This window comes from Gambusia affinis, linkage group LG15 (genome assembly GCF_019740435.1).
Source record: "Gambusia affinis linkage group LG15, SWU_Gaff_1.0, whole genome shotgun sequence".
NCBI lineage: Eukaryota > Metazoa > Chordata > Actinopteri > Cyprinodontiformes > Poeciliidae > Gambusia > Gambusia affinis.
Window position 1 is genome coordinate 9,578,882 of NC_057882.1, and position 17,440 is coordinate 9,596,321.

Sequence of the window (17,440 nt, forward strand, 5' to 3'; positions counted from 1 at the left end):
TTTGAGTTTCAATATTTATTCTAAATATGGTTTTCTGTGTTAATATGCTAGAGGCTATAGCCAGTTTAACAGTAATAGTAGAGCCTTGGGTTTACAAGTAAAAATGTACTCACTGTCGAAAACAGTAAATATAGATAAGATATCTGAAGAAAAAAAGTGGCTCTTGTGCTCATCCTTTACACTGCGACCTACACCTGTCATCTGTTCATCTTTGAACCCAAATAATTCTTCATCTGTTGCTTTTTCCGCTCCATACAGTCTTGGCCCTAAATCCTCCGGTGGCATTTTGAAATAACCAAAAAAGCAATCAAATGCTCCCATTGCTCCTGTATCTCTTCACTTACAGAAACCAGCACCTTATCCCGCTGAAAAGAGAGCACAGCTGGCATTTTGTTAATAAGTCTGACAATGTTAGTTTTAGACAAGAGCATTTTAAGCTGTCTAGCCTTTTTCCCTCCACCCAACTTTTTAGAGTTTGGTCTCCTAAATCCAAAGCTTTCTCAGGCTTTGTCTCATATTCACACACTAGGTAAAGGAAAGAAATACATTTGGTAATTTTAGATAAATGCATGTCTATAATTTGTCAAAGATAGGCTTATTCTCTGGAGCTTAATATTGTGCAGACGAAACTTACATGTAATGTTAGATGTTTATGCAGGATCCAATTTTTTCCAGAGATTACCATGTTCTATATCCATCAGTGAATGTAAGTTGGATGTCAGCAGGTTATGTTTGCATTTTTTGTTTTTCAACTTGTCTGAGCTATTATGTTAACCAAAATGCCAACATATAAACAAGCAGTGGTGGGTTAGTACTTAATCAGTATCAGGGCTGTCAAGGTACTCTACATTTTTTGTTTCTGTGAGCCATCTTCAAATGAGATGGGAATGTTGCAGTCTGGCCCAAGACACGGCCGAGGCGCCGTGATTGTTAGCACACCATCAGATGACAGGTTGGAGGTGATGTCAGCCCCTAACACGCCAGATGGAAGCCTGTACTTCCTCAGAAACTCTCTTGACACAAAGCTGTGATCATCCTGAAAGCAGAATTAGTCAGAGAGTTAGAAAGGTTACAGCTTGCAGTTTCTGCCGATCTCTGGAATCTCTCCTGACCTGTCGGTCCTCGTGCTTAGCGTGTACGGTGATGAACCCGTCGCCAACACTGACGGACAACTCATCGGGGGAGAAATGCTTCACATCCAGATAAATAACAAAGCGGTCCTTTTCCATCCGCATCTGTGCAGAAATTTGTTAGAAGTAGCAAGATGCTGCTTTTTTTCTCAGTGCAATTTCATATCAGTAGAAAGTTAATTGTGTTTCTGACTTCAACTTAAGCACTTAGAACTCTGATTCAAACACTAAGGCTTGAAGTACCATCAAAAGGTGAACCAAACAGCATTTTACCTCACTGTGTCCATTTTCTGGCCAGTTGAACCAGCGCATAATAGAAGGTCGCATCCAGGGGAAGGACCAGGGAAAGGGCCACACCAGTGGCCAGTCAGCAAGAGGTTCTGCCAAGGAGAGGTCAGAAAACCGGCTTGGGAAGCCACGGCGGTACCAGGGGTACTGAATGGGAATATCCATAGTGGAAGTCAGAAACAGTTTTAAGCTCAGAGCTGGTCTAACTTGGCTTAAGATGGGTGCAGCTCTCCAGTCCTACACTGAATTTATAGGCCTTCCCCTCCCAACCCATCCAAGCCTCCCTAACCTCCCATGCCATCACTGGCAGTAAAACTGTGCCAACAGGCTGATCTCTCTGGAACAATGATGTCAGCTGTTTGTCCCTTCATCCCCCTCACTGTTTCCTCTGTCTGATTGTTGTCTCACACTCTCCCCCCTGACACCATGTTTCTCTCTCTCAGTCATGACAGGACACTGGCTGGGAATATTGCTGATACCTTCAAGCTTATGCCCCAGGAAATACCGCTGCCCAGTGTTCGAGAGTTTGTTTGGCGTATAGCTTACAGAGCATTAGCCAGTGGTGCACCATGTGCCAAAAGCTTAGATCTATGTGTGGAGTGGATGTGGTGTTGAATGGAAACTGATGAGTTTGTATGGGACAGCATTAGGTGAGACTTTATCTGCGTAAAGTTTTGCCATGAGCTCAGATTTTAAAAATTGCTTTCCCATTGGTTATTCAACGTAAAAGTTATTTGTCCTCTTACACATTTCTTCTATTTTAGCTTGTTTGTCTACTTAAATGTTTCTCCTCAAAAAGAAAAAAAAAATAACACAGTGATCCCAGAAAGCAAAGTTTTTCAATTATTATTTTATTTATTAATGTAAAGAAAGCTATGCAAACATACCTGACCTTATGTGAAAAAGTTATTGCATCAAGCTAATATTATCCCTTACCTAATAAATAATTGTGCCGCTCTTGGTAGCAAGAGAGCTTTTTTTACATCTCTGTTGAGTAATTTTGACCCAATCGGGCACATTGGAAAGGTTTCTTTTTTATGTATTAAAGGTTATAAGATTGCTGATCTGTCTTTTAATCTGCGTATTTTAAATTAATAGTCTAACTGTATCAACACATTTTAATCATAGTATTGTAGTCCTTTTTAATCCTTTTTGAATTGACAACATAAACTGTTATATGGGTATAACAGTTTATATATATATATATATATATATCTATATATATATATATATATATATATATATATATATATATATATAATAAGAGCAATTGTTTTCGAGGTCAAACAAATCTCAATTTTCAGTAAATATACGTAAAATCATAAAGAAAAGTGAATGAAATTTAAAAATGTATTTAAGCGTGATTTTACCAAAAACTTCTATGACCCGCTCTGGGCGTAAATGTAATTAATAAATGAATTACATTACATTTACATGTAATTAATTAACTACATATTACATTAAGAGTTGGTTTAAAATTTAATTAATTAGTAGAAAGACACAAAAGGGGTTTCGGTTATTCAACTTCCTGTCTACCAATGGTTGCCATAGCGACGTGCCTAACATTGCTGCCGCGAGAAGGAGTTTGTTCAAAATTTGTTCACAGCTGCTTCAAATGCTTTTCTATCTACAGAAATGAACTTACCGGCTACATACTATGGCGAACTGAACGAAAAAAATCCTGTCCTTGCAGGTTTTAGACGCGACACGGAATCATTTTTAAAGTTTATGAAACGAGTCACTTCGACGACGAAGCGCGACAACAGCTCTTATGCTAAAGGGTAAGAAAGTGGTAAAATATGATCACGTTACCCTCCTGATTTTCTCGTCATTTACGTTTATTCACAATAAAAAAAACTGTTAATGTTATATTGCTAACATTTAGCGCAATTATTATTATTTTTCTCCAAAGCAGTGGTACACTTGGAGGCAGAGGGGCCGCTTTTCTTTGTCATAGTCTCAAGACATATTTTAACGTAGTTTTGTTTTTAGGATTGAACTACTTATGAAAATACGGAAAGAGTACAAACACCGAATACCAGAGAGGTTTTACCAGGAGCACCTGTTGCTGGTTGCAGATATCCTTTGTGAATATAAGGTACCTTAATAAACAACAGTTATTTATGCTGTAATCCTGCTGCTGTTTTGCACCATCGTCAGTGTCATTATTGCTGCATAACGTTGTCAGTCAACAGGCTGGTATTGGGAACACAGACCATTTTAGGTGTGCATGATATTGCACACCAAACATATGCAGGTTAACAGCAACACAATGTCTCATGCAAAACTATTTGAAGCTGACAAATGTGCCTCTGACTCTTCAGATTTTACTCTTACTCTCTTTATTTCTAGCTGTACCAGCTGGCTCTGTGGCAGGGCTACGGTCTCAGCCTGCAGCAGTTGAGCTCAGTGCAAATAACTGACATTACCGATGTGGACCACTTTATGGCTTGCTTTTTCCCTGATGGGTTTGAACTGGAAAAAGGCACCTTTACAATAAAGGTATACAGACAAATGCAATTTTTTAGACAAGTACAAGTACACAAAAAATTAACTAGTGTGTATTTTTCTGTGCACCCAGACGCGTGCGATGTTTGGTTGTGCCATATGTATCTTTGAGGAAGAGAAAAAGCACAACATCCTCAGCCAGAAGGGACTCTCCATACTGCTGAAAGTGCTGAACTTCATTAGGATCATGATGCAGGCATTCCAGCAACATGAGCATCTCTCCTGGCTCATATATAATGGTTTGCAAAGTCAACTAGTTATCTGGTTTCAGCTTCTAAGAAAAGATAAATTAACAAGTTCCCAAAATAGTTTTGTCTTTTAAAAATCTGATTATAGGTAATCTAGTATCTAGTATTGAATATTACATAAATATGTATAACACTTGGGACTGTAAATCAACAAAAAGTAGTGTAAAAGGATCATAATGTTTTTTTTATCTTTTACTTTTTACTGAAGTTAGAAATGTGGTATGGTATGCCTCTACCAGATCTGCCTATGTAGAGACGGTCTTTTGGCCATTTTTTTCTTGCTAAATAAGCAAGCTGCACCAGTTACCCTAGATTCATTCTGTAATTATTGCTTGGCCTGTCATTGTGGTAGATTTGCATTTATATTATGATCTTTCCATTTTGTATGATGGACTAAACATAACAAGAGAAAAAGCACAGCATCCTCTGCTTTAAAACTGTTGCTTTTACATTAACCTGTCTATTGCGTTCTTTGGTTTTCACTATATACGTATACAAATGCACATCACACTTGTCAGATTTTCTTTTAATTTGTTAAATTATTTGAAAATCATACGTCAATTACCTTCTGTTTCACAATGATTCACCCCTTTGTGCTGCTCTATTACACAAAATATGCAAAACTGTTTTGCAGATTGCGTTTCCGAATTATTTCCATGCTCTAATACATCTACTTTCTCATCTATCCTAGGTTCATTGTCCATTTATAACATCTGCCGTTACCTGATGTCTATGAATTACAGTGAGCAGGTGCTTTTACATTCATAGACTCTGTACTATTTCTTCATATGATTAATCTGGAACATACAAATCATATGTTTCATATGAAAAACAGATGATTTTTCATATGTTTCATCTGAAATCAGATGCTGTGTTGAGCATCTAATTTCAGAGATGCTCAACACAGATATGATAAAATGGATTTTGGCAGGAAATAGCTTGAGGGACCAGATGTGAATTATGATAAAACCTACAGTATAATGTTGAAATTATAATTGAAAAGGTCTGCAAAAATAATTGAGTTGCTACCAGCTTATTCTCTTTCACATCTACGGCATGCATATAAATGCATTCCTATTTATGACACCTAACAGGATTATTTATGCTTCTATTCAGGCTCTGGAGTACCTTCTGTGGGCGAGTATCAGTTTGGAGCTGTCCATCCCTTTGATGACACCCAGATATCTGCCACTTATTGTCACACTCTACTGTTCAGTTTGCCAGTGTTTCTATGACAACCATGATGAACTGCAAGCAGAGGTGAAAGACGTTTGCATCCAAACATTCACATAAAAACACTACTCATGAATTGATCTTAAATGCCTTATCTTTACAATTTACTCCTTATAGTACATTATATTCAAATTCAAAAATACTTTATTGATCCCAAGGTAAAAGGATAAACACATAATTTTTAAATTAATTGTTGATTGGAAATTTAGGTAGGATTATAGAAGTGTGCCTGGAAGCATAAACCTCTCTTTTTACAAATCTATCATTTTTACTGGTTTCAGGATTTTGCTAGGAGAGCTCTTGGAAAAGTAAATGACATGGCTAGCCTGGAAGATGAGGCTGAATGCACTAATGCATTAACTCAGAAAGCTTACAAAACAGCCACTCTGAAGGTAAGCAGACTATGTCATATAGTGTAGTGAAGCAATGCTTGGTCCCTTCCACGTTCCTTGTGTTTTAGCATTTTTGGCTTACTTAAATGTTTCAAATAATCAGGCAGATGTTACTATCACACAAAAGTAACCAGATTAAGTGCAAAGTGCAGTTTTTTCCATCAATTGAGTGAAATTTTAGCCCACTTATTTTCAGAGTTGGTTTAATTCAGCCATTTTTCTCATCTTCCCCATTTGTGGATAACAAATCTCACAATAGTGAAGTCCTCAATTCTTACAAATGGCTTTGTAGCCTCTATTCAACTCAGACTAATGTTTTTGAATTTTCTAATATCAGAGTATGTGTTGCTTTTGAGGTCTTTTATCCTAATTCATGTTGTCAAACAAGTTCTATTTAAGTGATTTTTTGATTCTTTGGATCTGGTTGTGACCAGATCATATTCAGTAAACTACATTAGGTATGCTATGGTGAATATTACCGAAATGTTTCTTTCAGTAACTCAATTCATTGACTGGAACACATTTCATAGATTGATTACACTCAGACTGCTTTTAAGTTTTTATTTTTGTCAATTGTGGTGATGTTTTTGCATTTAACTTTAGAATATTACATGCAACTAATACAGTTTTAAAAATATTAGCTTCATCAAAATCACGTTTAATACCCACTTAAAGTTTTTCATCTGACTAATGAGCCTCAGAACAAATATTATAATTGAATGATTGTATGAAAAAATATGTGGAAGAAATGTTGCTTTAAATATATAGCGATGCTGTTATTGTGTTGAAATTTTACACAGAAAGGACACTTATACAAGCTTGAGTCATGCAGTTTAAATTAAGACTATTTTCTTTTTTGTCCCACATTTAGCTTGGCGTCCTGGTGTTCAAGCGGACAGTCTTCGAAAGCAGAAAACTTAAAACCACGCTAAGAGCCAAAAACAAAACCACCCTCAAAGAAATCCCCAATGTAATATCATGTACATGGACATTGTGATACCGACCACAATGTTAAATCTAATCTTTGAGTGAAATGTAGCACTTCTTGAGCTGCAGTACTTTGCAAAACAGTCATATTTCTTGCAAGTCCTCTAAGGCTTTTTAATTTTATGAAATGTTTGCCATCATGTCGAGCTGCTATTAAGTACTTCTTTGGTTGGATTTTAAATGTTTTAGTTGCAGAGCTCTATGCAGAAATCTTTGTATAACTTCTACACTGGACAAAGCACAGCAAGTAAAGTCTGCCTCTCCCCCAGATCCCATGGCCTCGTACCCCAACAGAGCAGATGCTGGTTAACCAGTTTGACTGCATTGCAGGACAATTTCTAGCCATTTTAGAGGCACTTTGGGAAAGCCACTCACGTCCACTGGAAAGAAAGCTACCCGATGACCCAGAGCTGCTTGAGATGATCATTGAGCTCCTCTCTGCTGGCATGAGTATTTTGTCTGGTTAGTGCATCGAATACGCCAACCTACTACCTTTTTAACAGTGATGTAATGAAATCTAGAGGTGTTGTAAAAAATATACATAATAACCTTGTATTGTGAAAGTGTGAAGGCCTGACTAGGAAATTGACTTTTTCTCATGTTAATGTTTGCTAAGGAGGCACAAGTACCTGTGAACAAAAGTGTGACGATTACCAGAATTTTTGTCCTAATGTACTGACAGCAGAATCCACTCTAGTGGATCTAGCAGTAGAAGGTAAGTCTGCATCACCAAGTATGTTTCTTGATCCAATGTAAGCATAAAATGGTTATACACAAGGAATATCAAGATTTTAAAAATGTTCATATTGAAGAAGTGAAAATGCAAGGTTCTTCTAATACCATTCCAAAGGATGTACCAGAAGGTACCTGCCAGCTGGCAGAAAAAGGCCTGACATGGATTTTAAGGGAAATTGGAGTTCAGTTAGTTTTTCATATTTTATTAAAATTTGCACTGAGTTGAATGAATGACATTTAAACTAATATAACCGCCCACATTTGCTCCCAGTCTTTCACCATCACAATATTGCAGATACGGATTCTAGTCAGTGTCTGCAATATCATAGTCATTTGCAATGATGACTGTGATTACATGTTTATCTAATGTGCTATATGCACTTTCATAATAAAGTCCAATATGTTTTTCTGTCATATTTTTCTTATTTATTTTATGCATTTTTTAAATATATAACTAAGCACTGATAGATATTTGCCCTCGCTCCAAAGGAAAATTCTCACCCAAAATGTAGCTTTACACCCGTAGTTTAACTAAAGCACTAACTGTTATAGTTGGAATCAAGAGATGTGAAATTTTGTTTCTCCAGGTGAGAATAAAATACAGATTACGTCTGCAGTGAGATTCATCAAAATGTTGTTTAAGTACAAGCAGCCAGAAGCATTCTCAGAACTCACCAAGGAGATGCTATATATTTTGTCTGTAAGTACCTCTGAAGATATTTGCTGTTATCTATATTGACATGAATGCGTCTCAAAACATTTTGAGTTTTTCCCTTTTCCTTCTTGTGTTCTGTATCCATTTTTATAGAAGGTGTTGTTCATTGACGTATAAAAGATAACTGTTTTGGCAGCAAATAACACAAACCGGCGTCAATGTTTATCCCTTAAAGAAATGAGAAAGGACCTTCATTCAAATCCTGTTCTGCGTTTTCAAATGAGTTTCTGTGCATAACTTCTCCCTCTGCTTCAGGTTGTGGAAGGTTCGACCATCAGAAAGGCAGAACGTGAGCTCACCTTACTCTACAGTTACAGCAGCCTGCTGCCCTCTCAGAGAGAGAACACTAAAGAGGACAAAAAAGATGGTAACAATAGAGCTATTATGTTTGGTCATCAGCACTTTTACCATTTATGGCTACAAATGCATTATCGTTTACATTACTCTAATACTCATTGAGGAGACTTTGTTTAAAATGTATTTAAGAATAGACTAAAATATTTTGTTGAGCAAATATTTAACTATTTTATTGACTAGAAACCTTACAGTGGAAAAGGCATTAGTCAGTTAGAGTTTTTAGAAACAAATAACTAAACCCTCCCCCACCTGTTGCTTAGCACTGCCGCTTAGCATAGAAAGAAAAAAAAAATCAGCTTTTATAAAAAATGGAACAGCAGTGAAGTGAACTAATAAAGTAAAAAATGTTAGAAAAATAAAATACATAACATGCTATAGATTATATAAATATGACATTTTATCTGTAGAAAAGGATATTCTCTTTTATTTTTGCAGCAGTTGGAATATTTATAGTTTTTTTTTGTTTGTTTTAAAAAAAACAGCTGTTAGATGATTTGATCTATTTCTGTTTTTTTTATGTCACGGTATTGTGAAACCATGCTATAGGTTACACTGACAAAATGTTGTCACATATGTACTAACCATGACCTTTATTGGTCTTACACCTATTATTGCATTAAAATATGGCTATTTTTTGTATCTATTTTTCCTCAAAATTTTTTCACAGACAGGCAAAAATTCTTTTCCGCCGTGAGCGATGAGCTTGTTGGCGTGGTCGACACCCTGCATCTGTGTGTTTCTGGCCCTGATCCTGTAAGTTTCCATGTTGTGTGTTTAACTTATTGTTGCATTTGGATGTTTTTAGACACCAGACTGAAGAAGTACTCAGAGGATGTATTCTTAGAGTTACATGTTACAGATATCCTGTCTATGCATGTTTTCTGCAGGAACTGCAGCCTAATCCAGACCTTGTTTTTGATATTTTGGTATTTCTTTGGAAAAGAGTAAAAAATACCATGCAAAGTCATTACCTGGAAATCCAAGACTCTGTAAATGATCAACAGAAGCTACAGTGTTATGACAAGGTTTGTTTTCTCTAGGAAATATTGCTTAAAAAGCCAAGTTTATATGTAAAAGAAGTCAATTAATAATTGTAGAAAAGGGAGGATCCACCAGTTTGCTTCCTTGTTTTTATGTTTCTTGTGAACATGTTGCCAGTTGCTGTGGTGTCTCTCTGTACTGTGTGATGTGGCCATTATCTGTGAGCTGGCCTATGTTGACTGCCTTATGGTGGCAGAGATGATCCACATGTTGGGTGAACATGTTGAGAGAGTACTTCGCCGTATTAATCAAGCAGAGGGATCAGGTGAGAAATGCCTCTGTGTTGTTCTTCATGTAGAGCCACATAAACACAGGAACATGTAATGTCTTACAGACTCTGCCTGAGATACTTTTTTATTTCTTTATGGCAGTTTGTGGAAGATCTGAGGACATGAAGCAAAGCTCCTTTTCTCTTCTTAAGGTGTGTGAATGACTTAAATTACTATGCAAAAAGACAAGGATTTTATGTGGTAGATTGAGACAAAATAGTTCTGTCTTTTTAGAAGTGCAAATTTGAAAAGTGATTTTGTCTTTGTCAATTTAACACATTATTATGGGTTACGTAATCTGTTTTTTTTTACCATACAATATGAAATGTAGGTTCAGATTACAACCAGCTGTAATCTGAACCTACATTTGTAAGCTTTTTGCAGTCTCTGATAGGTTTTCTTCTGGAACTGTCCCACACTTTGCCTGGCCATTGCATTCCTGCGCTTGATTTAAATTCTGCTTACAGTGCAGTCTGGGCTTTCTCCCATTCACTTGGATTCCTGGTGGCTCTTTATACAACACTGATAAAAATGTTGTTTCCGTGTTTTATCATAATCTTTATCAGGAGCGATCAAAGGATTTCCTGTAGGCACAGTTTTTGAAGAGACAGAGACCCAATTTCAATGCATCAAATTTCGTTTAAGTCATATTTGATATATATAATTTTTATAACAACTGAAAGTGACATTACTTTATTTTGCTTTCAAATAGCACAACATGACAAATATAAAATACATAGTACTGTCCCTTTAAAATTTCTGACACATCATGTCTGATACATGTTGGCTAAAAGATTACATTTTTATCCGACAGAACCAGACCATCTTCTTTTACATGTTTGCTGTATTTATTGTAAGATCAAATTACAGACAGGTGGTTTCTATTTGGTAAATACTCAACTTCCAAACCAAGTGGATATGATCATTTTTGAATACTCTTATTTTATTTTCTCTAAACATCATTTTCTTTGTGTTTGTACAGCACATGAAATATCAATAAAATATATTAAAGTTCTACTTTTGTAGGAGTCAGACACAAATCTACTAAAGAAGGTGTGTGAAATGACAAAGAAGGGCCTTGATGCTTTGTCAAATGGTGTCTCTGCGCTGATCCCAAAAGATCGCTCAGCCATCACTGACACTGCCTGCATGCAGGTAAGCAGGTGATCTTTCCTGTAATGCAAAGTCACATAAAGCTTTTACTTCTTAATGCATAATTTCCAATTGAATTGTGAAAATTCAATAAACAGATCCTTCTTTTCTGCTAGAAATGCAAGTCCCTTCATCCCTGTAGTCCATCATTTGCACCAGCTGAAGAGCCAAGTGGAACAGATAAACTCACTGTAAAGGCTGAAGAAGAAAAGTCCAAAACCAAAGGCCGTCAGGACATAGATTTGTTTTTGCTGGCCAAGGATTTTCATCTAGGGCTGGATGTCATCTACCACAAGGCTTCTGCCAAACTACTGCTGCTAAATGAAGGTTTGATTCGCTGCTTTAATACAGCATATATAGTGCTCATTATCACAAGCTAAAATGTCCCTATCCTTTAAATGTTATTGATAATGTGCAAATTCAAAAATAGAGGATTTTGCTGAAGCTTTGGTTTTTTTTTTGTTGTTTTTTTTTTTTTTCAGTTGAAGAGTCTGATCTGCTTCATCGGATCAGGAAAAATAAGCTGTCCAAAGCTCTTCTAATGATGCAGAAAGCATCAGCGGAGCACAGTAAAGGGGAGCCACGTGAAAGCAGCAAGATCAGAAGTCTCCTCGAGGTTAAACATTTATACTTAACATGCTTTAATTAGTCTCACACATGCATGTAATTATAAAAACAATTTTCCATTTAAAATTTAAATCTGTTTTGTGGGACAAATTGTTCCGTGCCTTTTAATCTACGATTGCAGAAATTCTAGATTTATCTGAACATATAGAAATGCCTTCTGCAAATTATCTTGTGTGTTGAAACTTATTAAGTTCAGAATCAGTTTGTTTTATCTTTGAAGTTAAACAAATCAAATGAAACTGGTCATATTCAATAAATTATATAATACTGAAAGACTATTTCAGTGACTCAATGCAGTAAGTGAAACATGGTATCGATTAACTACACACAAACATATCTTTTCAAATCTTCATTTCTGTAAATGATGATCATTTTTCAAACTACAGTTCATAAAACATGTAATTTAAAGTTGGACTATTGAATCAGAGCACATTTCTGTATGAAAAAAAAAAATTAATTCAGAAATATGGGCTTCATTGAACATATGTTTAATTCCTGCTTAAGGTTATTATTTTCAAAAGGTACATTTAATCTGACAACCGAGCTTCATCAGAACTAATTTAGTGAACATGACTTAATGTGTTACAAGAAAACAAACAGACATGTTTTGCTCTATGTGGCAAATATTGTTAAAATATACAGCAATGTAGTTGCCCATAAGAAGATGCAAGGGGCATTAATGTAAAATCCAGACACGTTCCATACAGTTAAAATCAATACTTTTTTCTTTTCATATTTAGCTTGATGTTTTGATGATGACAGAAACAAACGTTATTCAATAATGAATAATTGGTATTCAACTAGGGTGTTCATGTACTCTCTTTAGGAAGCTCTCGTCCTGATAGAAAAAGGAGAGCAGGAGGAGATGCAAACATATATGGCCACTGTTAAGAATGTCAACGAAAAAAAGCACAAAACAGAACATGATGAAGGTGAAAAAGCTCCACCTCCACCTATGCTAATCTCACGAACTGACCACTCCATTACTTTCACTCCTGCTGAGTATGACTTGAAAAAACGGGTGAGATTGGCTTATATTGAGCTAATTTTTCCACACAATCTATGTTTTCCTGTCCCTTATAATTTCCCTTTCTTTAGGTGAGCTGGTATCAGCTTTGTGGGCGAACAGTCCAGGGTGTCAACTCTAAAGTCCGCCTGGGTGAATGCAGTTTACCAGGAACTGGGAATATGGTACCGTTTAGTTTTGAAAGGCACACTGTTTGAAATTGCCAATAGTTTTATCTACATAATTCATGCAGCACTTCAATTTATGTTGTAGATGCCAGTGGTTTCTGGTGAGTGTTTGCTCCGGGTAGACGGTCTGCAGTCCAACCAGAAGTATGCGTTTGCTGTAGCAGCTTATGACAGCAAGGGGCAGCTGGTGGGCAACTCTATAGGGGACACAACATTGCCGGTGCTGGCAAGCTTGCCCACCCCAGTGCTTACCACATGGGCTCACTTGGCTCAGGTAAATTATGTACACAAACATAAACTTTACCAAGGAGACAAAGAAACGTAAGGCAGAAATGCACATGTTCATGTATCTTTGTTGCCTTCTCTCCCAGGTGGCATTTGAAACAGGGCAGTATGCTGTAGCTAAAAGAGCCTGCAGGAAACTGTGGAGTCAATACATAGATCCAGACTGTTCAGCCAACAGCAAACACAACATATTTGCTTCCACTGGGTGAGGATGGAAACATACATAGTTCACCTTTTCTCCATTTAGCCTTTTTTAAAATTCTAATGAACTTGTTAAAATTCCCCAATTTCAAGGCTGCATAAGAAGACCCTAGAGCACTCTTCTCCTTACAATTGCAAGATGTTTCTGAATTCCATTTTCACTGAGACGGAAATCAACATTCAACAGGAGTCTCTCCATTGGGATACATGTGGTGACAGAGGACCGTTTATCTGGGAACAGGTACATATGTCCACATCTTCTAGCACAAAGCAGCCTCATGTGGAAAGCATGATGTCTCTATTGCTGGTATTAATTATACTGTGGATAATTGCTCACACAAATACTTGCATTTATTTTTGTGTATAAAGGAAGCCAGATTAGCAGAGACTGAGCGGATGATGTTGGCTATGGACCTGGCGATATATTTGAATGATGGTGGGGCTTTATTACGAGCTGTAGTTACCTGCTACAGGCTGCTAGCCCCTCTGATCTACCATCAAATCGCTTGCGATCCTGTGGTCAAAGTATGCAAAAATGATCTAAAATTATATGTACATTTAAAATAATTTCAAAATTTACAACTGTGTGTCTGTTTGAATGCCCAGGTGCTATTAAAGTGTTTAGTGGTTTTGGAGGATAATTCATCTCTTATGAAGCAAAAATGGACCGGAAACTCCTCAGAGTTCCTTTTGCACATGGTTTCCTGCATCACCTACTACCTGTCAATGGTTTGTTTATGTGCAGTTCTGTGTGTGGTGTACTCTTAACTCTAACCCTGGTCTAGAGCGCACTTTACTTCTCCAACAGCAACCTAATCAGATCTCATCAAGCAAAAATATAAATAAATAAATAAAAAAAATAATGAAAATAAGTACAGTCAGTGCCAACACTAGGTCCCGTTCTGATGTCCTAAAGATGTGCATATACCGATTGAGTTGTAATTTTCAGATTGCAGTTTAAGTGCAAAATGTTAAGCTCCCAGGTAAGCACTGACATTGAAATTATTGATGAGGTTATTAGAGAATAAAGAGGAGAAAAACAAAATTTCATAGGGTTGCCCAGTTTTTATATTTTCAGCTTAGTTTGTTTTTATAAAGCGTGGTACCGTCAGGAGAAATCCTCTGGCCTACCTGTAACTGGGTTTCTTCCAAACACTAAAAACTTTGTATCTTGTGCGGTCCTCTGTCTCTGTCTTAGTTTAGCGTGACACACCCACAGGTAAATGAGGCAGCTTTCACCTTAACATTGTGGTACATTTACTGCTGCAGGATAACATAGAAGTGTAGTGGATAGAATGCCCCCTTTCATATGATCTCTTTCTTATTCAATTAGATTGGCAGCTTGAAACCAGGCAGTTATTTCAACACATTTTACTGAAGACAGACTGTACATGCCATATTAACCCATTTAACAATGCACCTTATCAAAGATTAGTTACTTCCTTGTGTTTACTGTTGAGTTTACTTGTATCTTCATCAACATCAAAGTTTATGTTTTACTCTCTTCCTCTCACAGGCACTGCAAGCGTTCAGAAAATATGATTCGGCCGCTGCTGTGCTTGATTGTGGGCGGAGTCTGGTTCAGGATGTCTTTGATACACATTTTAAATATAGCAAACAAATTTTTCAAGTTGGGAATGTAAGACAAGAAACATACTGAGTCTGTTTTATCATTTATCATAATACTTAGAGTTATGTGTGCATGCTTGTATATGAAATGTGGTTTATGAACAGTTCAGCTTTTATGTATCTATGTGTAGGATAAAGCAGCAGCTATGGCTGTAGCTGAGAGCCAAAGAAAGATGAGCCAGCTGATAAAAGCACTGCATGTGAAAAGCATAAAATGCATTCTATCCGAGGAGGATCTTAGGAGAGGAAATGGTAATAACAAAAGTTGACTTTTGAAGAGTATATATTCAAATTAGCCTTAGCAAATTAAATTATAAAGCCTTATATTTTATATTTAGGTTTTATTATATTTAGTAAAACCTGCGACAGACTGGCGACCTGTCCAGGGTGAACCCCGTCTCTCACCCTAACGATAGCTGGAGATAGGAACCAGCAACCCTCCTGACCCCATTAGAGGGACAACAGTGTTAGAAAATGGATGGATTATATTTAGTAAAACTTTACTCCATCTAAAAAAATTAAATGGTGTCAAAAGCTGAAAAGTTAAAAGTTTGTTGTTAATTGATTGGTATTTATATGTGGAACTTTTTTGCATGTTCTGCCCATACATGTTTGGGCCATGCTACCCATTTCTGAAGCCCTGAGTTGAATTAAATATAGAAAATGTGAATTAACTTTTCAAGCATGTGCTAGGGCATTTCAGTTCATCCATCCATCCATCCATTTTCTAACACCCTTGTCCCTAGTGAGGTCGGGAGGTGCCAATCTCCAGCTAACGTTCTGGGCGAGAGGCGGAGTTCACCCTGGACAGCTCACCAGTCTGTTGCAGGCATTTCAGTTCACCTCAGTCAAAAATAATTCTTATAAACACAGCTGTCTATGTCTCCAGAGATTTCATTGGTTACCCTTGAAGATCCCAGTGTTCTTTATCGTCTGTTCCCCAACATGTCACTGCAGGATAACTTTGACAACGGTGAGTAGCTTATCTTTACAAACAACTGAAACCAGATATTTACATATGCTGTATAAGAAGCACTTCACCTGTTTTCTTATTGTCTGTCAATAAAACATACTTTTTTTTTTCCTCAATTTTGTAAGTTCCCTATGATAAATGGAAATTCTCATTATCTGTTTACATATGTGTACATGTTTAAATTTGACACTTCAGAAATCAGATGTTGTTGAGTGTACTTATATGTGTGCTTTCTCAAATTGTTTCAAAGCATAAAAATCTTAATTGAATTTAAAATAATTTCCTAAAAAAATCTCTCAGTATTCAGCCACTTATCAATTTGGTTTTTCTAACCAACCTAAAACAGGAGCATTACTGTCTGGTTGTCTAAAAGTTCACTCATTCAATAAAATCTATTTATTATTGAATGATTAGTCAAGTTCACTCAAAGCAAGATTGATCTTTGTGTGTTTTAAATAGTTCTAAAGCTCCAACGGAAAAAATACTTCCTTGAGTTTGCGTCACTGCTTCTACAGAGGACCATGGAGGAAGGCACTCCAGAACTGGTGCTGGAGTGGGGACAAGCCATTTTTCAGGCTCTCTCCAGGTGTGTTTTACTGACATTCAAGGCTTCACAGATATCTAGGCAAGACAAGAAAGCAAATTTTCACATCAACTTTAAACGTGTTCATCGTCATGCTTCAATTAATAGACGTGACCCCTTTCCAAGTTGATGTAATTACTAAGTCAATAGTTATGTTACAGTGAGCCTCAACATTACAGCATACTTCTCTGATCATACTGCTGCTCTTCTCTACACTTGCAGACGTAATGAAAGTTTGGGACTAGCCACAAAAACTGTGCAGGAAAGCAGCAAAAGCAGAGAAAGGCAGAGTCTGTCGACTCAGAGAAAAAGTGAAATACGTCAGGTGAACATAAAATACACACAAAATCACATATTTAGACATGTACAGCATGTGCAGAGCGCTTAGCAAAAATGTCCATACATTAGGATCTTCTTTATATCTTGTCATACTACCATACATTTCAGTGTATTCCTTTTGGATTTTTTTTTTAACACAGCAACATAAAGTTGTGCATTATTGTGAATGAAAATGAAATAATACATGGTTTTTATGTGGTCCAATAACTTCTACTGTTCTACTGTTTTACAGCTCAGGTGAGAGAATCTGATGACAAGACAAGTATTAGTGTTAAACTGTGGCAGGAAAACTGTGGCACATAAGTTGAAACAAACACATAAGTTGTTTTTTCCTCTTGTCACAAGCCATGTGGGGGATACAGGACACATGTAGGAGAATGTGCTCTGGCCAGCTGAAAAAGTGAAACTTTCTGGCCTGCATTCAAAACACTATGTTTGGTAGAAAAATTTATTGGCACCTCACCCTGAAAACACCAGCAATGCTGTGGGTGGGGTTTTCTTCAGCAGGGTCAAGTAAGCAGATCGTAGTTGATTGGGAAGATAGTTGGTGCTAA

At 36.8% G+C, this 17,440-nt stretch overlaps 2 protein-coding genes across 4 annotated transcripts in view; one reads left to right on the plus strand and one right to left on the minus strand.

Moving 5' to 3' along the window:
* Positions 1 to 3,129, minus strand: cryabb (crystallin, alpha B, b). Of its 2 annotated transcripts, XM_044139830.1 has the most exons (4): positions 3,064 to 3,129; positions 1,404 to 1,565; positions 1,113 to 1,235; positions 1 to 1,036 (listed from the first exon to the last, which is right to left on the minus strand). In XM_044139830.1, the coding sequence occupies exons 2-4, from the start codon at positions 1,455 to 1,457 to the stop codon at positions 845 to 847; spliced, it is 369 nt and encodes a 122-aa protein (XP_043995765.1). In that variant the 5' UTR covers positions 1,458 to 1,565; positions 3,064 to 3,129; the 3' UTR covers positions 1 to 844. The 2 variants fall into 2 exon arrangements, with proteins under 2 accessions (XP_043995765.1, XP_043995763.1); XM_044139828.1 differs by lacking the exon at positions 3,064 to 3,129 and having other exon boundaries at positions 1,404 to 1,662.
* The window catches only part of LOC122844424 (cilia- and flagella-associated protein 54-like), a 26,164-nt gene continuing 11,689 nt past the window's right edge, over positions 2,966 to 17,440 (plus strand). Inside the window, exons 1-31 of one of the 2 annotated variants that reach the window (XM_044139824.1) lie at positions 2,966 to 3,199; positions 3,411 to 3,516; positions 3,771 to 3,920; positions 4,000 to 4,165; positions 4,866 to 4,924; positions 5,291 to 5,434; positions 5,689 to 5,799; positions 6,671 to 6,769; positions 7,056 to 7,248; positions 7,403 to 7,501; positions 8,109 to 8,221; positions 8,492 to 8,603; positions 9,261 to 9,346; positions 9,481 to 9,618; positions 9,752 to 9,899; positions 10,006 to 10,055; positions 10,930 to 11,058; positions 11,172 to 11,382; positions 11,538 to 11,671; positions 12,509 to 12,703; positions 12,781 to 12,873; positions 12,962 to 13,150; positions 13,248 to 13,366; positions 13,456 to 13,603; positions 13,732 to 13,887; positions 13,969 to 14,091; positions 14,879 to 15,001; positions 15,123 to 15,243; positions 15,881 to 15,964; positions 16,424 to 16,550; positions 16,770 to 16,872. In XM_044139824.1, the coding sequence (XP_043995759.1) occupies positions 3,054 to 3,199; positions 3,411 to 3,516; positions 3,771 to 3,920; positions 4,000 to 4,165; positions 4,866 to 4,924; positions 5,291 to 5,434; positions 5,689 to 5,799; positions 6,671 to 6,769; positions 7,056 to 7,248; positions 7,403 to 7,501; positions 8,109 to 8,221; positions 8,492 to 8,603; positions 9,261 to 9,346; positions 9,481 to 9,618; positions 9,752 to 9,899; positions 10,006 to 10,055; positions 10,930 to 11,058; positions 11,172 to 11,382; positions 11,538 to 11,671; positions 12,509 to 12,703; positions 12,781 to 12,873; positions 12,962 to 13,150; positions 13,248 to 13,366; positions 13,456 to 13,603; positions 13,732 to 13,887; positions 13,969 to 14,091; positions 14,879 to 15,001; positions 15,123 to 15,243; positions 15,881 to 15,964; positions 16,424 to 16,550; positions 16,770 to 16,872 (3,975 nt within the window). In that variant the 5' untranslated portion in view covers positions 2,966 to 3,053. Of the gene's footprint in view, positions 3,200 to 3,410; positions 3,517 to 3,770; positions 3,921 to 3,999; positions 4,166 to 4,865; positions 4,925 to 5,290; positions 5,435 to 5,688; positions 5,800 to 6,670; positions 6,770 to 7,055; positions 7,249 to 7,402; positions 7,502 to 8,108; positions 8,222 to 8,491; positions 8,604 to 9,260; positions 9,347 to 9,480; positions 9,619 to 9,751; positions 9,900 to 10,005; positions 10,056 to 10,929; positions 11,059 to 11,171; positions 11,383 to 11,537; positions 11,672 to 12,508; positions 12,704 to 12,780; positions 12,874 to 12,961; positions 13,151 to 13,247; positions 13,367 to 13,455; positions 13,604 to 13,731; positions 13,888 to 13,968; positions 14,092 to 14,878; positions 15,002 to 15,122; positions 15,244 to 15,880; positions 15,965 to 16,423; positions 16,551 to 16,769; positions 16,873 to 17,440 lie in introns of those variants that run through there. The other variant, XM_044139825.1, reaches the window with a different exon arrangement.